The sequence below is a fragment of the Osmerus mordax genome, chromosome 10, assembly GCF_038355195.1.
Source record: "Osmerus mordax isolate fOsmMor3 chromosome 10, fOsmMor3.pri, whole genome shotgun sequence".
NCBI classification, from domain to species: domain Eukaryota; kingdom Metazoa; phylum Chordata; class Actinopteri; order Osmeriformes; family Osmeridae; genus Osmerus; species Osmerus mordax.
In genome coordinates, this window is record NC_090059.1 from 6021010 (window position 1) to 6041715 (window position 20706).

At 38.7% G+C, this 20706-nt stretch overlaps 2 protein-coding genes across 4 annotated transcripts in view; both read right to left on the reverse strand.

The window, feature by feature from the left end:
• LOC136950295 (kelch domain-containing protein 1-like) overlaps window positions 1-15512 on the reverse strand; it is a 23945-nt gene extending 8433 nt beyond the window's left edge. Inside the window, exons 1-13 of one of the 2 annotated variants that reach the window (XM_067244544.1) lie at window positions 15355-15512; window positions 12447-12566; window positions 12053-12123; window positions 11735-11852; window positions 10315-10427; window positions 10111-10195; window positions 9920-10018; window positions 9653-9727; window positions 9172-9230; window positions 8921-9033; window positions 8546-8618; window positions 8132-8216; window positions 7293-7358 (exon numbers count right to left, since the gene is read on the reverse strand). In XM_067244544.1, coding sequence (XP_067100645.1) covers window positions 7293-7358; window positions 8132-8216; window positions 8546-8618; window positions 8921-9033; window positions 9172-9230; window positions 9653-9727; window positions 9920-10018; window positions 10111-10195; window positions 10315-10427; window positions 11735-11852; window positions 12053-12123; window positions 12447-12566; window positions 15355-15441 — 1164 coding nt within the window. In that variant the 5' untranslated portion in view covers window positions 15442-15512. Of the gene's footprint in view, window positions 1-7292; window positions 7373-8131; window positions 8217-8545; window positions 8619-8920; window positions 9034-9171; window positions 9231-9652; window positions 9728-9919; window positions 10019-10110; window positions 10196-10314; window positions 10428-11734; window positions 11853-12052; window positions 12124-12446; window positions 12567-15354 lie in introns of both variants that reach the window. The other variant, XM_067244543.1, reaches the window with a different exon arrangement.
• A 2716-nt stretch (window positions 15513-18228) lies between these two features.
• The window catches only part of LOC136950528 (zinc finger MIZ domain-containing protein 1-like), an 87993-nt gene continuing 85515 nt past the window's right edge, over window positions 18229-20706 (reverse strand). For both annotated transcript variants that reach the window (XM_067244923.1, XM_067244922.1), the window contains exon 23: window positions 18229-20628. In XM_067244923.1, coding sequence (XP_067101024.1) covers window positions 20521-20628 — 108 coding nt within the window. In that variant the 3' untranslated portion in view covers window positions 18229-20520. The remainder of the gene's footprint in view (window positions 20629-20706) is intronic.

A 20706-nucleotide genomic window follows, 5' to 3' on the forward strand; every position in this document is an offset into this window, starting at 1 on the left:
CTAGCTACATTTCTCTTATTCTCTGCCCTCAGCGCGGTAGCAATCGTAGCTGCACCATCACCGTAACGACAGACGCGCACCACTCAGTCTCTCACACAGGTGATTGGTACGTTTACTTGACCATGAGAAACCCGATTACTAGCAATTGTCGGTTTATGCCAATAATACGATTACTCCGTTTACATGTGTAACTAGTTATGCGATTACTCAATAAACGCGTCTACATGATTCTTTTTTATTAATCGTTGTATGCTCCACGGACAAAACTTGCACCATCATCCTTCTGCAACAAAGTGTCGCCGTGTCTTCCTGTATTGGCTCTACTGCTGTATGTTTCATTCCATCAACACATTGAATCCTACTAAGAAAGCCGAGTAAACACACTCAATGGTAGGCTACATCTGCTACTGCTATTACTATCCCAACTATAATTTCAGCTGTTAAAACGATAATATTCTTGTTACGACTAGCTAGCCTACTTCTGTTTAACAGTTCAGCTTTTAGCTTCTCCCACATTGTAGGCTATTTTAGCTCTTAGCTTTGTTAAGATGATGCAGTTCAGCTTCCACACTGCCTCTTTTGTGTGACTCACACATTTCTGAAATTCATTTCAGCTTGTGGGTATTTTCTCATTTCTCACTTTTATACTTTTTAAAATTAAGGTTTTTCATTCATAAAAATCAAGAAGGAGCAAACATTTGAATGTATTTCAAACTGTCATAATTCAAAATTGGCTGAATATTTGAAAAAGCTGAATCATTTGGGAATAGCTGAATGTCTTGTGAACATTTTAAAGGTTGAATGGTGTCTCTAGCTGAAAGTATGCTGAAGTAGTTACGTTTGAAAGAGGAGGAAGCTTTTTAATGATTTGAAAGTATTTACCATTACTTTTAATGGGAGATTAATTTGCACAAAAACCTTAATGTCTTAAAAAGTATAAAAGTGAGAAATACCAAAAGTCATAGCCAACATCTCCTGAAGGAGCTGAACGTTTTGATACATAAATTGTAGGAATCGGTGAAAGTATACAGAACTAGTTAAAGGCCAAAAAACGGCGGAAGAACTAAGAAGTTGATATAATAATAATAATAAAGAGAAACAGGAAAACAATAGTGAGAATGCTTAACAGCATTCTCACAATTACACATGTAAACGGAGTAATCGTATTATTGGTATAAACCGACAATTGCTAGTAATCGGGTTTCTCATGGTCAAGTAAACGTACCAATCACCTGTGTGAGAGACTGAGTGGTGCGTGTCTGTCGTTACGGTGATGGTGCAGCTATGATTGCTAAAGCTCTGAGGGCAGAGAATAAGAGAAATGTAGCTAGAATCCACACCTCAAACAAGATAACCTAGACGCAAAACTGTACGTCCAATCCAAAATATAAGGATATTTTCCGAGACCCAAGACTCTGCCGAAACCAGAGATATTCTTTATATGTCTGTGCAGTCAGAAATACGACTCTACCTGCAGTTTCAAAAACGTGTTCCTTTTGCTTTCCTGGTGCGTGTTTGTTTGGTTGCCACGGCGATGGAGCAGCTGTGATCGCTAACGAGCTAGGCAGAGAGAAAAACAAACATTTGCCTAGCATCCACACCTCAAACAAGTTGACCTAGACGCAAAACTACACGTCCAATCAATAAAATGAGGTTATTTTCCGAGACCAAAGACTCTGCCGAAACTAGAGATGTCCTTTATATGTATGTGCGGTCAGAAATATGTCTCTACCGGCAGTTTCGAAATCGTCGTCCTTCCTGCTTTCTCTGACGGATTTTACCCACCTCTTCATTGAAGTTAGTGAGAGAATTTGAAAGGCTGCTCTCGCTTCAAGGCTCATAGCTGACAATCTGTAAATGTGAGCTCTTTAGTAGTTACATTGGCTGAAAGAGGACAATTTGTCCTACATTTTAAGGTATAACTTTTTTCTGTAAGTTAAACTATATGAACGTTAGAGGAATTTGTTTGACAAAAAAACCTTAATTTTAAAAAGTATAAAAGTGAGAAATGAGAAAATACCCACAAGCTGAAATGAATTTCAGAAATGTGTGAGTCACACAAAAGAGGCAGTGTGGAAGCTGAACTGCATCATCTTAACAAAGCTAAGAGCTAAAATAGCCTACAATGTGGGAGAAGCTAAAAGCTGAACTGTTAAACAGAAGTAGGCTAGCTAGTCGTAACAAGAATATTATCGTTTTAACAGCTGAAATTATAGTTGGGATAGTAATAGCAGTAGCAGATGTAGCCTACCATTGAGTGTGTTTACTCGGCTTTCTTAGTAGGATTCAATGTGTTGATGGAATGAAACATACAGCAGTAGAGCCAATACAGGAAGACACGGCGACACTTTGTTGCAGAAGGATGATGGTGCAAGTTTTGTCCGTGGAGCATACAACGATTAATAAAAAAGAATCATGTAGACGCGTTTATTGAGTAATCGCATAACTAGTTACACATGTAAACGGAGTAATCGTATTATTGGCATAAACCGACAATTGCTAGTAATCGGGTTTCTCATGGTCAAGTAAACGTACCAATCACCTGTGTGAGAGACTGAGTGGTGCGCGTCTGTCGTTACGGTGATGGTGCAGCTACGATTGCTAACGCGCTGAGGGCAGAGAATAAGAGAAATGTAGCTAGAATCCACACCTCAAACAAGATAACCTAGACGCAAAACTGTACGTCCAATCCAAAATATAAGGATATTTTCCGAGACCCAAGACTCTGCCGAAACCAGATATGTTATTTATATGTCTGTGCAGTCAGAAATACGACTCTATCTGCAGTTTCAAAAACGTGTTCCTTCTGCTTTCCTGGTGCGTGTTTGTTTGGTTGCCACGGCGATGGAGCAGCTGTGATCGCTAACGAGCTGGGCAGAGAGAAAAACGAATATTTACCTAGCATCCACACCTCAAACAAGTTGACCTAGACGCAAAACTACACGTCCAATCAATAAAATGAGGATATTTTCCGAGACCCAAGACTCTGCCGAAACTAGAGATGTCCTTTATATGTATGTGCGGTCAGAAATATGTCTCTACCGGCAGTTTCGAAATCGTCGTCCTTCCTGCTTTCTCTGACGGATTTTACCCACCTCTTCATTGAAGTTAGTGAGAGAATTTGAAAGGCTGCTCTCGCTTCAAGGCTCATAGCTGACAATCTGTAAATGTGAGCTCTTTAGTAGTTACATTGGCTGAAAGAGGACAATTTGTCCTACATTTTAAGGTATAACTTTTTTCTGTAAGTTAAACTATATGAACGTTAGAGGAATTTGTTTGACAAAAAAACCTTAATTTTAAAAAGTATAAAAGTGAGAAATGAGAAAATACCCACAAGCTGAAATGAATTTCAGAAATGTGTGAGTCACACAAAAGAGGCAGTGTGGAAGCTGAACTGCATCATCTTAACAAAGCTAAGAGCTAAAATAGCCTACAATGTGGGAGAAGCTAAAAGCTGAACTGTTAAACAGAAGTAGGCTAGCTAGTCGTAACAAGAATATTATCGTTTTAACAGCTGAAATTATAGTTGGGATAGTAATAGCAGTAGCAGATGTAGCCTACCATTGAGTGTGTTTACTCGGCTTTCTTAGTAGGATTCAATGTGTTGATGGAATGAAACATACAGCAGTAGAGCCAATACAGGAAGACACGGCGACACTTTGTTGCAGAAGGATGATGGTGCAAGTTTTGTCCGTGGAGCATACAACGATTAATAAAAAAGAATCATGTAGACGCGTTTATTGAGTAATCGCATAACTAGTTACACATGTAAACGGAGTAATCGTATTATTGGCATAAACCGACAATTGCTAGTAATCGGGTTTCTCATGGTCAAGTAAACGTACCAATCACCTGTGTGAGAGACTGAGTGGTGCGCGTCTGTCGTTACGGTGATGGTGCAGCTACGATTGCTAACGCGCTGAGGGCAGAGAATAAGAGAAATGTAGCTAGAATCCACACCTCAAACAAGATAACCTAGACGCAAAACTGTACGTCCAATCCAAAATATAAGGATATTTTCCGAGACCCAAGACTCTGCCGAAACCAGATATGTTATTTATATGTCTGTGCAGTCAGAAATACGACTCTATCTGCAGTTTCAAAAACGTGTTCCTTCTGCTTTCCTGGTGCGTGTTTGTTTGGTTGCCACGGCGATGGAGCAGCTGTGATCGCTAACGAGCTGGGCAGAGAGAAAAACGAATATTTACCTAGCATCCACACCTCAAACAAGTTGACCTAGACGCAAAACTACACGTCCAATCAATAAAATGAGGATATTTTCAGAAATATGTCTCTACCGGCAGTTTCAAAATCGTCTTCCTTCTTGCTTTCTCTGACGGAGTTTACCCACCTCTCCATTGAACTATTACTATCCCAACCATAATTTCAGCTGTTAAAACGATAATATTCTTGTTACGACTAGCTAGCCTACTTCTTCTTCTGTTTAACAGTTCAGCTTTCAGCTTCTCCCGCATTGTAGGCTATTTTAGCTCTTAGCTTTGCTAAGATGATGGATTTTACCCACCTCTCCATTGAAGTTAGTGAGAGAATTTGAAAGGCTGCTCTCGCTTCAAGACTCATAGCTGAAAATCTGTAAATGTGAGCTCTTTAGTAGTTACACTGGCTGAAAGAGGACACATTTTCCTACATTTTAAGGTATAACTTGTTTCTGTAAGTTAAACTATATGAACGTTAGAGGAATTTGTTTGACAATTTAGTTGAATATCAGAAAAAGAGCAGCCAGCAGAGTGTGCCACTCTGCTTGCTGCTCATTCATAAAAATCAAGAAGGAGCAAACATTTTAATGTATTTCAAACTGTCATAATTCAAACTTGGCTGAATGTTTGAAAAAGCTGAATCATTTGGGAATAGCTGAATGTCTTGTGAACATTTTAAAGGTTGAATGGTGTCTCTAGCTGAAAGTATGCTGAAGTAGTTACGTTTGAAAGAGGAGGAAGCTTTTTAATGATTTGAAAGGATTTACCATTACTTTTAATGGGAGAATAATTTGCACAACAACCTTAATGTCTTAAAAAGTATAAAAGTGAGAAATACCAAAAGTCATAGCCAACATCTCCTGAAGGAGCTGAACATTTTGATACAAAAATTTTAGGAATCGGTGAAAGTATGCAGAACTAGTTAAAGGCCAAAAAACGGCGGAAGAACTAAGAAGTTGATATAATAATAATAATAAAGAGAAACAGGAAAACAATAGTGAGAATGCTTAACAGCATTCTCACAATAAAGAGAAACAGGAAAACAATAGTGAGAATGCTTAACAGCATTCTCACAATAAAGAGAAACAGGAAAACAATAGTGAGAATGCTTAACAGCATTCTCACAATAACTAGAGAGGGTACAATTTCTGGGGAAATTGTAGGGTGTGCTTGCTTGCGTCGGTTGCACAGGGGTCCGTTTTTGAATGACATTTTTACAACTGATTTCTGTATATTTTATATGAAAATGCATACTTATTATTTATAAAGATTAAATAGAATTAAAGGAATTTTTTTTTGCTGCTCATTTACAACTGAAAATACGAGTGAAGTGTAAAATGAAATAGATGTCTTCTCATTTCCCCTGCAAGAGGCAGCCTCATCGTTGAATCAAAACGAATAAATTTGGCAGACCGGTGTAAAAATGGACCTAATCTCTATGACTTAAACGTCATTTTAAGTTTTTCCCTTCTCGTGATATTTTCAGGCATGTAGCCTACTCATTGCATTTATTCATTAATAAAGAACCCCCTTTGAAGATTATTCTACGACGTTACCCGGCAGTAGAAGATGGAATCGCCATTCAGACAGTCCCATCTGCTAACTGAAAATATGCCCCCCAAAACGTAAATAAGCTTGACATTTATTTAGTGGAAAATCGCTCATTCATAAAAAGCTCACTGGTAGCGATCATTGTCAGTAACAACGCAAAATGCGATATAGCCCTGTGTGGAGAAGCTGCCCCGGTAAATTGTACTACTACGGTACAGTACTAGTAGACTACTGCTGTGTTCGTCTTGGTAGCGATTGCGTTGGTTGAATTGGATTTAATGTTCCGTTGTACGGTTTAGGCTGAAATTAATTATTTTCATGAACAGATTGGCAACGTTTAGGCTGTGGCAATGAAGTTCAGGTTAGTAGTTAGATAGACTTTTGATTAAGTAAGGGGAGTGCCGAACATGTTCTGTCGCCGTTTGACTTCCTACAGCTGTGTAGATGTTTTTGTAGTGTCTCGCGTAGGCTACAGCATTGCAGTGAGCAACACTGGTTTGAAACCACAGGTAATGATAATTTCACCCACAAATCGTTTACTTGTAATGTAATGTCATAATAAATCCTACAACGAAAATGTATTTGTGAGGAATGTTTATTTTAAAGATTGAAAACAGATGCATCATAGACCACTGTAGTATTTGTTGCCCGGGCAACAGAGGCTAATGTCATGATGCTAATGCTTCAGTGAAATAGTAGACTAGACTAGACTAGACTACCGTTTCCAAAAGTAGATGTGGGCCTACTTCCTTAATAATATCAGCTAATATTGTACATTACATTTCACAATTGTGTTTCACATCACAAAGTAAAATGAGTAAATAGTTATCACCCTGGCCTCTTTGCTTGTGGCGTTTCTGCAGCTGCCTTGCAGTAAAGCTATAGTTAGCCTAGCTATCCCCCAAGTTAACAGATGCGAAACGAATGTTCTGCTACAGGTAGTCACGCGTGTTTTCGTGACGTTAGTGACGTAGTGACGTTAGTAACGTCAGTGACTGTGGCTAGCATATTAGCCACCGTTAGCTTCACTTTTAGCCACAAAAACGTAACTTGAGCCTGAACCATGCAACGGAACGTAAATCCCAATAGAAGCAACTCAATCGCTACCAAGACAAAACTTTTGACACCTAGGTTGTCTATGTAGGCCAAATATTGACTGAGTTTTAGGGGGGCAAAAAGAATAATAATAATAATATATATGTGAGAGAACAAAGGTTGTGCTCTCGCCGAAGGCTTGAGCACACCCAATAATATATATGTGAGAGAACAAAGGTTGTGCCCTTGCCGAAGGCAAAGCACACCCAATAATAATATATATGTGAGAGAACAAAGGTTCCTCCAGTGAGGAGAAGCTTGCAAAAAAATCAAATAACTATAATTGCAGCTGTAACATAAGGATTACAGTAAGCTATCAATACACACACTGAAATAGTACAGTCATGTTAGGATTCATCTGCAGGACTAGCAGTTAAGTGGTGTAATTCAGAAATACATTCGTTTTCACTTGGGTACAAGCAGTCTTACCTGAGGAGGGGGTATGGTTGGTTCTGGAACACAAGAATGTCTTTGCAGTGGTTTTGCAACGGGGACCTTAGGATAGTGATCTTTAGACACAAGGTTGAATGAATAACTAATAAAACACTGTACTCTCAAGTTCCAACTAGTATGTTTTAGGCTATTCATCAGGGAAATGTGTGCATATTACAACGAGTAAACAGGGTCCCTTGAAATCACCTTAACTACAAATGAGCTGTTCTTATGTCTTATACAACTGGTATAAGATGAGGATTATTATACTCAGCATATTCCAGCCAAAACACTATTCTGGGGCTTTTCTTGTGTTGAGAAATGAGCAAAAGACAACTTTCCTTTTATGAAGGGTATTTGCTCCACCCCAAAACATTTTGAACGTCTTGAAGGTATTTTTTTTTAACCTGCTGTTTTTATATTTCTGCTTAAGTAAAATAGACAATTTACCTATTCTTCAAAAGTTACACTTGCCAATTTTAGGAACGTCTTGTTTGCTGCTTCAAATTACAAGGCTCATACGCCACAAAGTGTGCCACAAACTTAAAGTAATGTTACAAACTGAGAACTGATGTTGCAAGTCAGCATTCAAAAGGAAAACTACTTTTCAAACTCCAGTGACAGTTTATATTTCAGATGATATCTGTGCTTGACTAAACTTCTATCATACTATTACTCCTAGTATGGATGTTTAAATAACAACTACGCTACTGTAGCTGTAACTTATTATTATTATTTTTTTCATATCATGATTTGGTCATCCAATCAGGTTCACATTTGTTCAATACTTGATTTTGCTGTCAATGAAACATCCATTATCATATGTCTTTACATACCGAGTCCATCAGTAGGGAGAAGTCTTTGCAACCCCCGAACACAACCACATCATTGTCCTTGCCCAGACATGCAGAATGCCACAACCTGCAAGGTTTTGTGATAAGTGTGTCAGTGCATATCACCAGATTATTTGTGTTATGTTCCAAGTTATGCTGCAAATCATGTGGGGGGTGAGTATAACAGGTACAAGTTTGTGACTGGATGTGTATGTGTCAGTGCCTGTATGAGAGGAAGTGACTGGTTGCCATAACAGGGACCTTTAATGCGTGCAAATCCATTCTGAGAAACAAACATGCCTTAGTTGCAACACATTACAACATTGTAGGGTATGCTGGAGCCCTCAGGAGACTTTGTACTCAGAGGATTCTTGACGTGTAATCTGAAACGTTTGACCTGGACAGGTCGTCTCATACCTGGGCTTGTCGCGGTGTGGGTGAACCCGTTCTCTCCATTCTCTCCTCTGTGTGTCAAACTCCCACCCATCACCTAAGAAAAAATGTTTGAAAAGGGAAAGAAGCATAAAAACTTTTAGTCCCAACAGAGAAATTCACCCACGGTGTTCAAACCATAGTGTTGTAGATACAAATCAAACATGTAAAACTACTATTGTAAAATAATATACTTTGCCTACTTACACATAGCTAGGCAGCTCTTGAATGGATATGTTAGATGTGTCATGAGGGTTATTTTATATTATCATAACAGACCTACTTTAGAAGGTCCAGTGAAACTTAGAAGGTAAGGCAATTTAATAAGGAATCAGACTTGAAGTGTACATTTAGACTTACTCATTGGCTCTCCAGTAATACCCAATCCACCATACAAGAACAGTGTGTTGTCAGACGCAGGGCACAGGGTGTGTAAGGAACGCCCCAGGGGTATGCATGACGAGGAGGGTGCACTGAAGGAATCCGACATGACACATACACACGCATTTAGAGATAAAACAATTATTGTGTGAAAAAAGAAACAGAGACAGTTAATGATACATTATGAAGCTCAAAAGTGATACAAAGATAGAACAAGAAAGTGGTCTCACATTGGTGTCCACGTCCAGGTGTCCAGATCTAGACAATGGATGTCCAGGTGCATAGTCTCCTGTAAGTGCAATATGAATACACTGTAAAAACAGAGACATGAGCCAATTACCATGATCAGTTGTAGCAATGTGAGCTATATTTTAATACACAAATAAATGACGAGTCGGATGGCTAAGCGGTTAGGGAATCGGGCTATTACTCAGAAGGTTGCCGGTTCGATTCCAGGCTGTGAAAAATGACGGTGTCCTTGGGCAAGGCACTTCACCCTACTTGCCTCGGGGGGGAATGTCCCTGTACTTACAGTAAGTCGCTCGGAATAAGATTGTCTGCTAAATGACTAAATGTAAAATGTGCTGCACCTGGATACCTTATTATCAGTTTAGGTGTGTACATTCATTGCCATACATGCAGAACATGAAACAGCAGTGAACAGTGTGATTATCAAACACTGACATTGGATTTCTATGAATGGCTACCCACCTGACCCCCACACACGTAACCTTTAGACCAAAGGGTGGCACTGGCATGAGACGCTCGGGGGGCAGGGGCAACACCCTGCATAAAGAAACCAAGAGGACTTAGCGTATCAACACCTTCTGTTCAACCGCAGGTAATAAATACAGGTTAACAGGTCAATTAATGCTAGCAAACAAGAAATACATTATGTAATGTGAACACAAGTAGTACTATTGAAGTCACTAACCACTGCTGAAGCAAGCACACACATCAAATATTCCACACACTCACGTGAGTTTCTGGTTCACTCCACGCAGAAGTGAGAGTGTCAAAGACATTGACCTCATTGTTCCACCCCCAAAACCTAAAGAATGGATTCCCTGCTGTCACCTGTGGGATACCAAAACTGGGTTAACAGGTCTTTGTAGATAACTTGGTAAGAGAAAATAATTGTTAATGTATATTTCCTTTTTATACATTACCAAAGACATTTCATCCACTGTGAAGCTCTTTGAGTTGTTGACCTCTCGAATAGTTTTACATCCATATCCTCCAAAGTAAATCAGTCTGCAAATACTCAAACAGTATTACAGCAACAAGGAAACACAGTTAACTAATACACTACAATACAAAAGCCTTAAGGCATGATCTCAGCATTTCTACAAAGTAATCCTACAATATGTTACCTGTTTCTGTGCACCCAGCAGCTGTGTTTATCTCTGGGTGACGGGGCAGTTCCTATGGTGTCTGTCACTTTCTTCCAAATGCAGCTCTCCTTTTTTAGATCTACACTGTACAGCTGCATGGTGGACATTGTTCTTGTCATCAGGTAAAAAATATATGCTTCTACATTCCCTGACTTATTGAACTAGACAATGTGTCCCAATCCAGTTTCTTTCCAAAACATCCCTGAGATCACACCAGCATTTTACAATCAACATGCCAAGTTTGTGTTCCCCACTTAAAAATAAATATCCCCCTCCCCCTTAAGAGCTATCAAGTTACGCAATAGCTGCATGTCACAGATAGTTTTCATATCAAGCCTGCATGTCTCTGAAATACCTGTCAGACTGCTTTTAGGTCCATGCATTGACATTTGAGCTACATTTACGGTGTTCATTTTAGGACATCCTCAGATCTCAGACTCAAGTGTCACACTCAAACGAAAAGGCGTCAAGTCTCAGACCAAAAGTCGAAAGTCAACTCAGGCGAAACAGCTTCAGTCTCAGAAAAACCTCTGTCATTCTCAGACAAAACGCTCTCAAACCAACAATTGTTTGGTTTGAGAGCGTTTGGTTTGAGAGCGTTTTGTCTGAGAAAGATGTCGTTTGGTTTGAGAGCGTTTTGTCTGAGAAAGATGTCGTTTGGTTTGAGAGCGTTTTGTCTGAGAATGACGCCGTTTAGTTTGAGAGCGTTTTGTCTGAGAAAGATGTTGTTTGGTTTGAGAGCGTTTTGTCTGAGAATGATGGTGTTTGGTTTGAGAGCGTATTGTCTGAGAATGACGCCGTTTAGTTTGAGAGCGTTTTGTCTGAGAATGATGTCGTTTGGTTTGAGAGCGTTTTGTCTGAGAATGACGCCGTTTAGTTTGAGAGCGTTTTTTCTGAGAATGACGCCGTTTGGTTTGAGAGCGTTTTTTCTGAGAATGACGCAGTTTAGTTTGAGAGCGTTTTGTCTGAGAATGATGGCGTTTGGTTTGAGAGCGTTTTGTCTGAGAATGACGTCGTTTGGTTTGAGAGCGTTTTGTCTGAGAATGACAGAGGTTTTTCTGAGACTGAAGCTGTTTCGCCTGAGTCTGACGACTTTTACATTTACATTTAGTCATTTAGCAGATGCTCTTATCCAGAGCGACTTACAGTAAGTTCAGGGACATTCCCCCGAGGCAAGTAGGGTGAAGTGCCTTGCCCAAGGACACAACGTCAGTTGGCTTGACCGGGAATCGAACTGGCAACCTTCGGATTACTAGCCCGATTCCCTCACCGACTCCCCGGTCTGAGATTTGACGCCTTTTCGTTTGAGTCTGACACTTGAGTCTGAGATCTGAGGATGTCCTAAAATGAACACCGTACTACATACTGATAAAGTTACATAGGGCTTGTGATGTATCACCTGGTTGGTGTGTCCGTTAGTGTCACAGCCTCCAAAGATGTACAGGGTGCCATTATGATAAGAGCCACTGGCACCTGATAAGGCCGGGGGGACTTCCCCGTCCATTTCCCACTTGTCCCTAACAACAAATGCATGTGAATGAGAGCTCAAAGTTGGAGAATATGTGTTTGCAAAGTGAGTAGGTTTTTCTCAAAATACCAAATGGAGAAAGTGGGTAATTTTTTTCTGGGAATTGTACAAATTATGAAGTTAAGTACATGGGTGAAAAACATTGGTCATTCGTTTTTCAAGTCAATCTTAGACAACGACTTATTTTACCATACTCCGCTGTCCAAATCGTAAAACCAAATCTCATCACTGGGTAACACCGTTTCTGTTCCAGAGCTAGACTGTCAAAACACAGGGAACACTCAGTTACAACCTAATTGTCAATACCAATTTCAAATAATAAAACTCATTAGAGACGACAATGGGAATAATTAATCAAACGTCGTGACATAAGCCTACATGAGAAAAAGCACAAGCGAATGTGATTACTCTTGGATCATAGGGAACATTGTGTTTTTCCAAATATTGTCATGGCAAACAGTTTCTAAAGAGATACAACTTAATTGCGCGCATTGTTGCAACCTTTTGTTTCGTTATAGTCCCTGGGATTTTTGTAATATTTGATTTGATTTAATTTATTTCCGATGCATCGATATTGGCTTACCTGACATCCGCCCCAAACGTACAAAACACCGCTCTCCATAAATGCAATATGGTCACTTCTTTCCAAAGATAACTCTCCGCCGGTTCGAGTCTCCATTTGTGACATCTGCGTCCTTGTTGCCTGCCAAGAAAAGTGCAAAAAATGTAGCCTACCTGAGGCTGCAGTTTTGTGTTTACTTTCTACAGCTCTAGGGAATGCTACCAGGAAACACTCATTGTGGTAGGGGATGGACCACATTTCTACACCTAAATATTTGCGAATTTAAAAAAACATTTTTTTTTCTGGTTTTGTTAGCAGTCTGTTTATCCCCACAACTACCCCTGTTTCTAATAGTCCTTAAGTGCGGTGTGAGGTTTCTGGTTGGGTTTGTGGTAACTATAGGCTTTATTTTGAACTAACCTTCTGGGTTAATTGTAAGACTCCACTCATATCGTTGGATCTTAAATCAAACATGGCAAAACATGATGATAATGTAGGCCTATCCTGGTTTTATCTGACAATAAAAAAAACACAATAAATATATTTTTGTGTCTGCTTTGAAGCCGAAGAAAATCCTGCCCTAAGAGACCTTAGGTCAAACAGGGAAAAGAGGGTGTTACAGCAGGGGCGTTGTTAGACATAAAACTCTACTGGGGCACAGGCCCCTATTCATATCCCTTTTTTATCTGTGCAGTGTGCTGCACACAATGCACTACTCGGCTATAGAAACTCCCCTTGCTTAACTCACTATACAAGAGTTCAGGGACGCAAGTTTGATATCAGTTTTGGCAGGGACATCAATATTTAATTCAAAAGGCTCAAGACGCACTTGTTCCGGGAGTACAAAGGTACTTAGGAATGGTTCGCTTGACCCGATGTTAGTTTCCTCAAGGATCACAATGACTCTTGCTTAGAGACTTGTTGCTCTTGTGGTTAGTGGTAACTGTTTTACATTTTTGTTCTCGCTGTGATATATTGTTTTTATTACTGTTGCTTGCTTTTTTCCACAGGTACACTTGCACTTATAGCGGTTCATGTTGTTTAATTGTAACTTGTTTAACTACATGCTCTTATGGTTCTTCCCTTTGGCACTTACTTTGGTTGTTCACAATGTGTGCTTCATGTTTTGGCTACTCGCGATGTTTTTTGTCTATCTTGTTGTTATGATCAGTGACCTATGCACTTTGTAAAGCTCTCTCTTGGAAGTCGCTTTGGATAAAAGCGCCTGCTAAATGAATAAATGTAAATGTAAATGTAAAATTTAATGCCACATTTTTTTCGCATTCTGTTTGTTTTTTAGCTTCATTTAATATTGTTTTTATGTTTTAGTCAAAATAAGATAATCGGTAGGCCTATAATCTATACATCTATAATGACGCCGTAACATGCCACGATATTCTAACTAATTAGGCTATAATTACGTTTGTCATGCCATGAGCATAATAGCGTTCATTACAAAATGGTTAAATCTGCTTTAAAATAACGGAAATAAACTCTACAAACAACCGTCATGTATGTGTGCAAACATTTGTAAAACTTGCTACAATTGACTGTTCCAGACACTCCCCTCCGGCAGGAGGCCTGCAGTCCATCAGGACCAAAACCTCAAGCCACAAGAACAGTTTCTTTGCGTCAGCTGCTGGCCTCATCAACAAGGCCCAGAACTCCCAACTGCCACTAACACTGTCATAAAGTCAATTGGTCACTTATTGCTCATTAGGCATTGCACATATCACATTGTACTCTTCTTTACATCTTATTTTTATTGTATATTTTATATAAAAAGTAGTCACTGCGTGTTGGAGATATATGCCCATATTTTTTACATTTTATATGTAAAACTCTTATGTTTACCGTATCCACCTTCCTGCCATAGTAAATTCCTTGTTTGTGTAAACTTACTTGGTGAAAAAAGCCAATTCTGATTCCAAAGGGATCACAGAAACTATATAGATAGAAGGTTGAATCATGTATTTATTTACAGTCACGACAAGAGAACAAGGGGACTGAGAGCTGTGCCAAAGATAATAGAGTAAAAACGCTGTCTAATCTGCCTAACCAAACAAATGACTCTACAACAAAATTCAGTGGGTGGCAAAGGCTCATGTAGGCTCATGTACGTGGCAAAGGCTAAGTAGTCACTGTGTGTTGGAGATGTAGGCCCATGGGCAGCTTACCAAAGCAATGGCAAAGCAAAGAACAAAAGATAACGGAAGCACATATACACAAATACTCAGCGCTAAACAAAGTTACACTAGGTGAAATGCATGTATCTCCCCCCCCCCCCCCCCCCTCCCTCTGGTGAAGATGGGAGCGGCTTTTATGGGAGGGATGGCATTGCTGATTGGCTGTGAAGAGATGGTTAGTGATTGGACCAAAGGAGGAACCCAAAACTACCCAAAACCCATGACCATAGGTGAGGGTTGGAACAACTGGTAAATTGGAAGCTGTGCCTTGTGGCTCAGCTTTCTCTTCACCACAAAGGTCCAGTACAACGCCCGCTAGACTGCTGACGCTGCATCAGTCCGTCTATCAATCTATATAAATTATGTCAGTCCTGAACTGGCCAACGTGCAGCAAAGTCCATTGTTTTCTGATGATGGACACCTTGTCGGGCATTATCCCTTACATATAGATGTCCACCTACTCCCAATCCTCCAATTGAATCAAAAGCCCTTCCCTCCACATTGTGTCGTAAGCCTTCCTAATGTCAAAATATACCACAGCCATAAATTCCTTCATCTCCAGTGTCTTAACAACCTTAACAATAAAGACCAGTGCATCCATTGTAGACCTCCCTCTCCTGAAACCACTTTATGCATGACTAAACAGCCCCTACTATCCAAGAAAAACATAATCAGATCCACCACCATTTTTACCATCACCTTTCACAGATTTTAAGTTAGAGCAAAAGCTTGTAACTAGTCACCTTAGATGGATCCTTCCCCAGCCCAATGAAGGGTTTGATCACTGCCTGTTTCCACTTTGCTGGCAATACTCCAGTCCTCCAAATCATTTTAAACAGACCCAGCACCACTTCGAAAACATTGTCCAGGAGATGGTTTAACGCCTCACTATCATATCTTCCCCTGGGGTAGACGGACCACACCCTTCCAAAGCTCTCACAACCTCAAACATTGTAAACTCCACATCCATTGACGCGTCAAGCCTCCCTTTTCGTACACAATATTTTGTCCTGCAGCCGTAACAATTTCTCCTGCTTCCTCTGATAAACGTCACATAAATGGCGCCCCCTATGGACAGATTCAAATGCTCTTCCCAACATCTCTACCATAACTGGCATGTTCTTTGCAAGGCCTGCCATTTTTTTCACATCCTTCACAATACTCCAATATCAGTCCCCCTACCCAGGGTTGAACAAAACCCCTACCATGTCTCCCTCTTCAGCACCTTTATTGTTTTCCTAGCCATCACCCTCTTCCTTTGAAAATGTATTAAATTACCATACATCATCCCCTTCTTGAGCCTCCTAAATGACTAATTCCAACTAATAAATTAATTGAATATGGAGGCCCCTTGGGGGGCCCCATTCATAGTAGCCCTGAATGATTTTTTAAAAGCCCCAAGTCTTTTAGGCTTTTAAAACATCTTCAATTTGTGTCATAATTTCCAGTCTCTATGGCTGGACTAATCAATGGAGCTTCTACTGAGGAAATATTGCCATCTATAGGTCAACCACCTCAGCCGCGTAAATGTAATCCAATTGAGACACAAAATAGGAAGTAGGCTCCACAGGATCATTTTTTTCTTTTGCAACTATCATGTCTTTCTCCAAATAATGTATAGAGTTTTTGGCATTCTATTGTCTCAAATGGCAAATTGGCAAATGGCAAATTGTGCATATACAGTAGATGCAGTTTATAAGGAAAGCCTTCCTGTTGGAGCACACACCCAGACCCCCTAGGTTTGGTCTGAGCCCTGAATTTTTATGTTGGTCTCTGCGCAGCTGGTCATCTACCTTGGTTAACATTATATATATAGAGTCTGTTTTTCACATCAACACTAAGTTACACATGGGCATGATGCAATCTTTTTGCTAATATCAGATGAAGTCTACATCTGAATTATAATCTGATAAAATTACGGCTACACTGATGTGGGATGACCCTTTATTGTTAAGGTCCAGGCCTATGAACCCATGGTTCATTGAAAGTAGAATATTGATGTGAAGGTAGGGAGTTGTCATATTGGAAAAAAATATATGCAACACCAAGTATTTTATAGATAATATTTGAATAACTGTTGGATTGTGTAAAACCAGACTGTAGTTCTTAACATAATGAGAAATGTTATGGTAGAAGCTATCCTCCATTAATATGTTGGAATAATTAGGTTAGGCTTTATCTTATTGATCCACATTACATACAGCCAAATGTCTTGCATCAAAAAAATCATGCATCTAATGACTATGCCAGTATACATAAAAATGGAATGTTGCCAAAACAGATATTTATAGATAAACGAATTGAGGTGATTTGTTCAGAATGTTATGTTAGTTACTTGAAGTGGGGCCTCAATGTAGGTCCAGTGTAAATTAATGAGTTTAAAGCTCTCCTTGAAAATCTCCTTGAAGTATTTTGATTATTTAAAAATGAGAAGTCTACAGCAGCTTTCAGGTATCATCTGAATACATATTTATTAGATAAATATTAGGTTGTCACATCATCTAACTACATACAGTTTTTCCAAGACTAAAAATCACAATGAGTTTATTTTCTGACCAGTTTAGAATATGAAATGATTGTACGTACAATGTACAAACATAAAGACAATGGCCACATTTGCATGAATCACCTTAGGTTGTACCATTACATTTTTTGTATGTGATCGTGATGTAATTTTTTTACAAACTACGGATTTGGTTACAATCCTTTGGACCCCCCACCCCCTCCGAAAAAAGAAATAAAAAAATAATTCCCAACCTTTACCCAGTATTTTCTTCATATTTCTGTGATAGTCCCATAATACTCTAGATAGGTGGTAGACTACAACATGTATATTACATGTAGTCAGAGCTATCGCATTTCCCCTAACAAAAGAGGTCAAAGTATACAGACGAACAAAATGGTTTGAACACTTTCCAAATTCAGCCACTTCCATCAGGGGGTTTGCAAGCTTTTTATTATTCTGAAGAAACAATGCACATTCCCAGGGAAAATGAATACATTTCTGTTCACGTCTCTATAGTCATTTACATATGTACAGTCCTCTTATGGGCATGTACCCACTCAGTCAATCCAATCCATCCTTACTAGATCCAAGCAGATAAAGCATCCCATCTGTATTTTTATTCTCATTTTGTAATTTGTAATTTTTATTTTATTTTTTTATTTTCTCCCAATAAAGTTGATCCTTTACAATGATTGTGCAACTACAGATTTGGGGTTCTGCCTAATACATATAATTGGTTCATGTACAATTAAGAGCAAAATGTGAAATGTTAGCTATCTCCATGGTACTGATATACAGTTTCTATTCAAATACAAAATTAAAGTAAATCATATGTGAGTTGTTAGGAACTATACCATTGATTTCACTGTTACAAAGTTGGTATTAAAAAAAGCTGAAGCAGATAACAGGAAACAATATTCCTCTTTTGTAGAGAAAAACAAAACATTCTCAAGCATATTGAAGTTTGAAAATATTATGCTTACAATATTTAAGATGATCAATCAATAAATTGCTACTCTTAGAAGAAATTATATTTCTAACCTTTTTAATAAGAAAACCAATACAAAATAATTTACTACAAAAAGAAAAGAAATAAGAATTTAAATGGGATAAAAAATTTAAATGGTCAAAAGCTTTCAGAAAAGCTATATTTTCCATAACAAAAATAAAAATATTAAACAATATCAGACATTTATTTAAAATAAGGCTGTGATATTTCTTTAAAATACCAAATGTGTATTGACAATTAGCAACAAATATGACATTCACATGGTTTTCTAATTACATTTGAAAGCCATCTGAAATCACAGCTTTTGAAATTACTGATCTAAATAACAACATGAGATCAACTGAAGAACATGCCAATGGTTCCTTGATCTAGACCATAGAGCACAAAACAAATTTTGCAACATCAGACTTTGACATCAAAGATTTTACTCTGAAAATGGCATGATTATCTAGAATGATGTTTGAGGTTAAAAACATGGAGATAATGGCAGAAAGTACTTGTCTAAACTATATATTTGTAATCGTATTGGGTAAAACATCCATTTCAGTTATTAGCTTATGAAACATTTTAGAGAAGACTGACAATGGTGGAGTTTGGAGGGATACGTGGACAGGTTGGACAATCAAACACAAAGAACAAACATTATTAAGATACAAAAATATTCACACTGATATTTACAATAGCTTTTCATTAAAAAAAATACATTTTCATACTGAACAGTACTCTCCTAGTGAAACTGAAAACAAATGTGGTAAAATATCAGCTCCAATACTGCTTTTAAAAACCAGACTTTTAACAGTAGTGATGGATGAATCGTAATTGTTTTATTTAATAGCTCAAAGAACAGGTACTCACACACATACATGCCAGCTCACCTGGACAATCACATACATAACCACATTCACACATCTCTTCCACTCCCCTAGTCTGGCATTGTCGGACCAATTTGCAAATGCGTATTTTGCCAGAGTAAATAAAAATTAGCTTGCAGATTTATCTGGTTCTAAGACTACCATTCCCCTTAACTTTGGTGATGATTAGCAAGATCCCAATGGTTGATGAATAGTTGAAATTTGCAGCAATGTATAATAAAGAAAAGAAACAAACATAATTAAAACATATCACCAGAAAATGCACGATACTATGAACAGCTGACATTAGCTTTATCCCTTCAACATTTTAGTGTTAAATAAATCAGACTACAGAAGGATGGAAGCAACTGATAAAAAACACACACTACCTTTACTACTTGGAATACCACTAGACAAGGGCTTGGCACACATGCACTTTGTATACTACAGTACATTTTCAACAGGAAGAGAGACGCAACTTTGCAAAAATGGGAACACAAGCAGCACAGGGCCCATGCAGAGAAAACAGCAAGGAGTGAGTCCTAGCTATAAGCAGGTCATTACAAGTAGTTCTCTCAGTACCCCTTTATTTTCCTTAAATGCTCTCACTAGGGTATTATAAACTACATACAATACTGTATGTAACAGCCAAACAGTACAAAAAGGCTCTTAGGATAGAACTGCCATGTCTGTGTGAGTTAGTTTGAGTAGAACCTTTTTCCCAAAAGTTGATACCCTTGTTTACATTCATCCTCAGCAATGCATTGCTCCCATTCTACCTATACCGCTCTTTTCCCTCATGGCGGGGATGTGTCTCCTTTCCAAAATTACAAACAAAACAAAAACTGAAGTTGGATGACAAAATTGAAGCTGTAAAAAATGTAATAAAATTGCTATGATAGGGGGGTTAAGGGGGGTGGGGGACTGCTCACCTAAAGACGTCTATTCATTCTTTTCATGACTTAGATGCTAATTTACTTCCCTTTTTAGATGTATTCGTTTTTGCATTGACAAAATCCCTTGTGCTTTGAAAAAATGCGTCCTAGAGAAACAGAAACAGTGTTACTAACCGGTCTGGAAAAAAGAGCAAGTTACTAAATGACTGATTAAAAAGAGGGGGCTCCTAAATTGGAAAAACGATGTGGACATAAATTAGCTAGAGACAGGGTTTTTTTCAAATTCATTTTATACAATGAATTTCTTTTCTGAACAGGAAATAAAATTGGAATAAAAAATGCTACAACAATTTCCTAATGTGCACACAAACTGTGTGTGATATATAAAAACAATAGAATATAGCTGCACAGTTCATAGCAATCGCCATGGAGCAAAGAGCAGGTAGGCAACACTGCCATGTGTTTGAGTTTTAAAACCTTGTTCAGTCAGTTTGAGAATGAAAACTGTACAAGAGGAAGAAGAGAAAGGGAGTGCATCTTTGTGTTTGTCAAGTATGAGCATCAGTCCCAGGTTGGGGATGTGTAGACTCCAGGCAGCCCGGCCAGTACTTAATGAGTGTGTGTGCATGTTTTTTGTCTCTGGACTGTCAGTTGTTTTCAAAGAGTGAGAGCAGGTCGTCATTGCTATTGCTCGGGAGATCGGGGGGGTCCAAGTAGGACAACAACTCATCAGGGTTAGCCAGTTCTGGAAGAAGCTGTGAAAAGAAAAATTTTAGGACATTCTGATTAAATTAAGGTTGAATCCACGAATTAACCTCATTTTGCCTAAATTG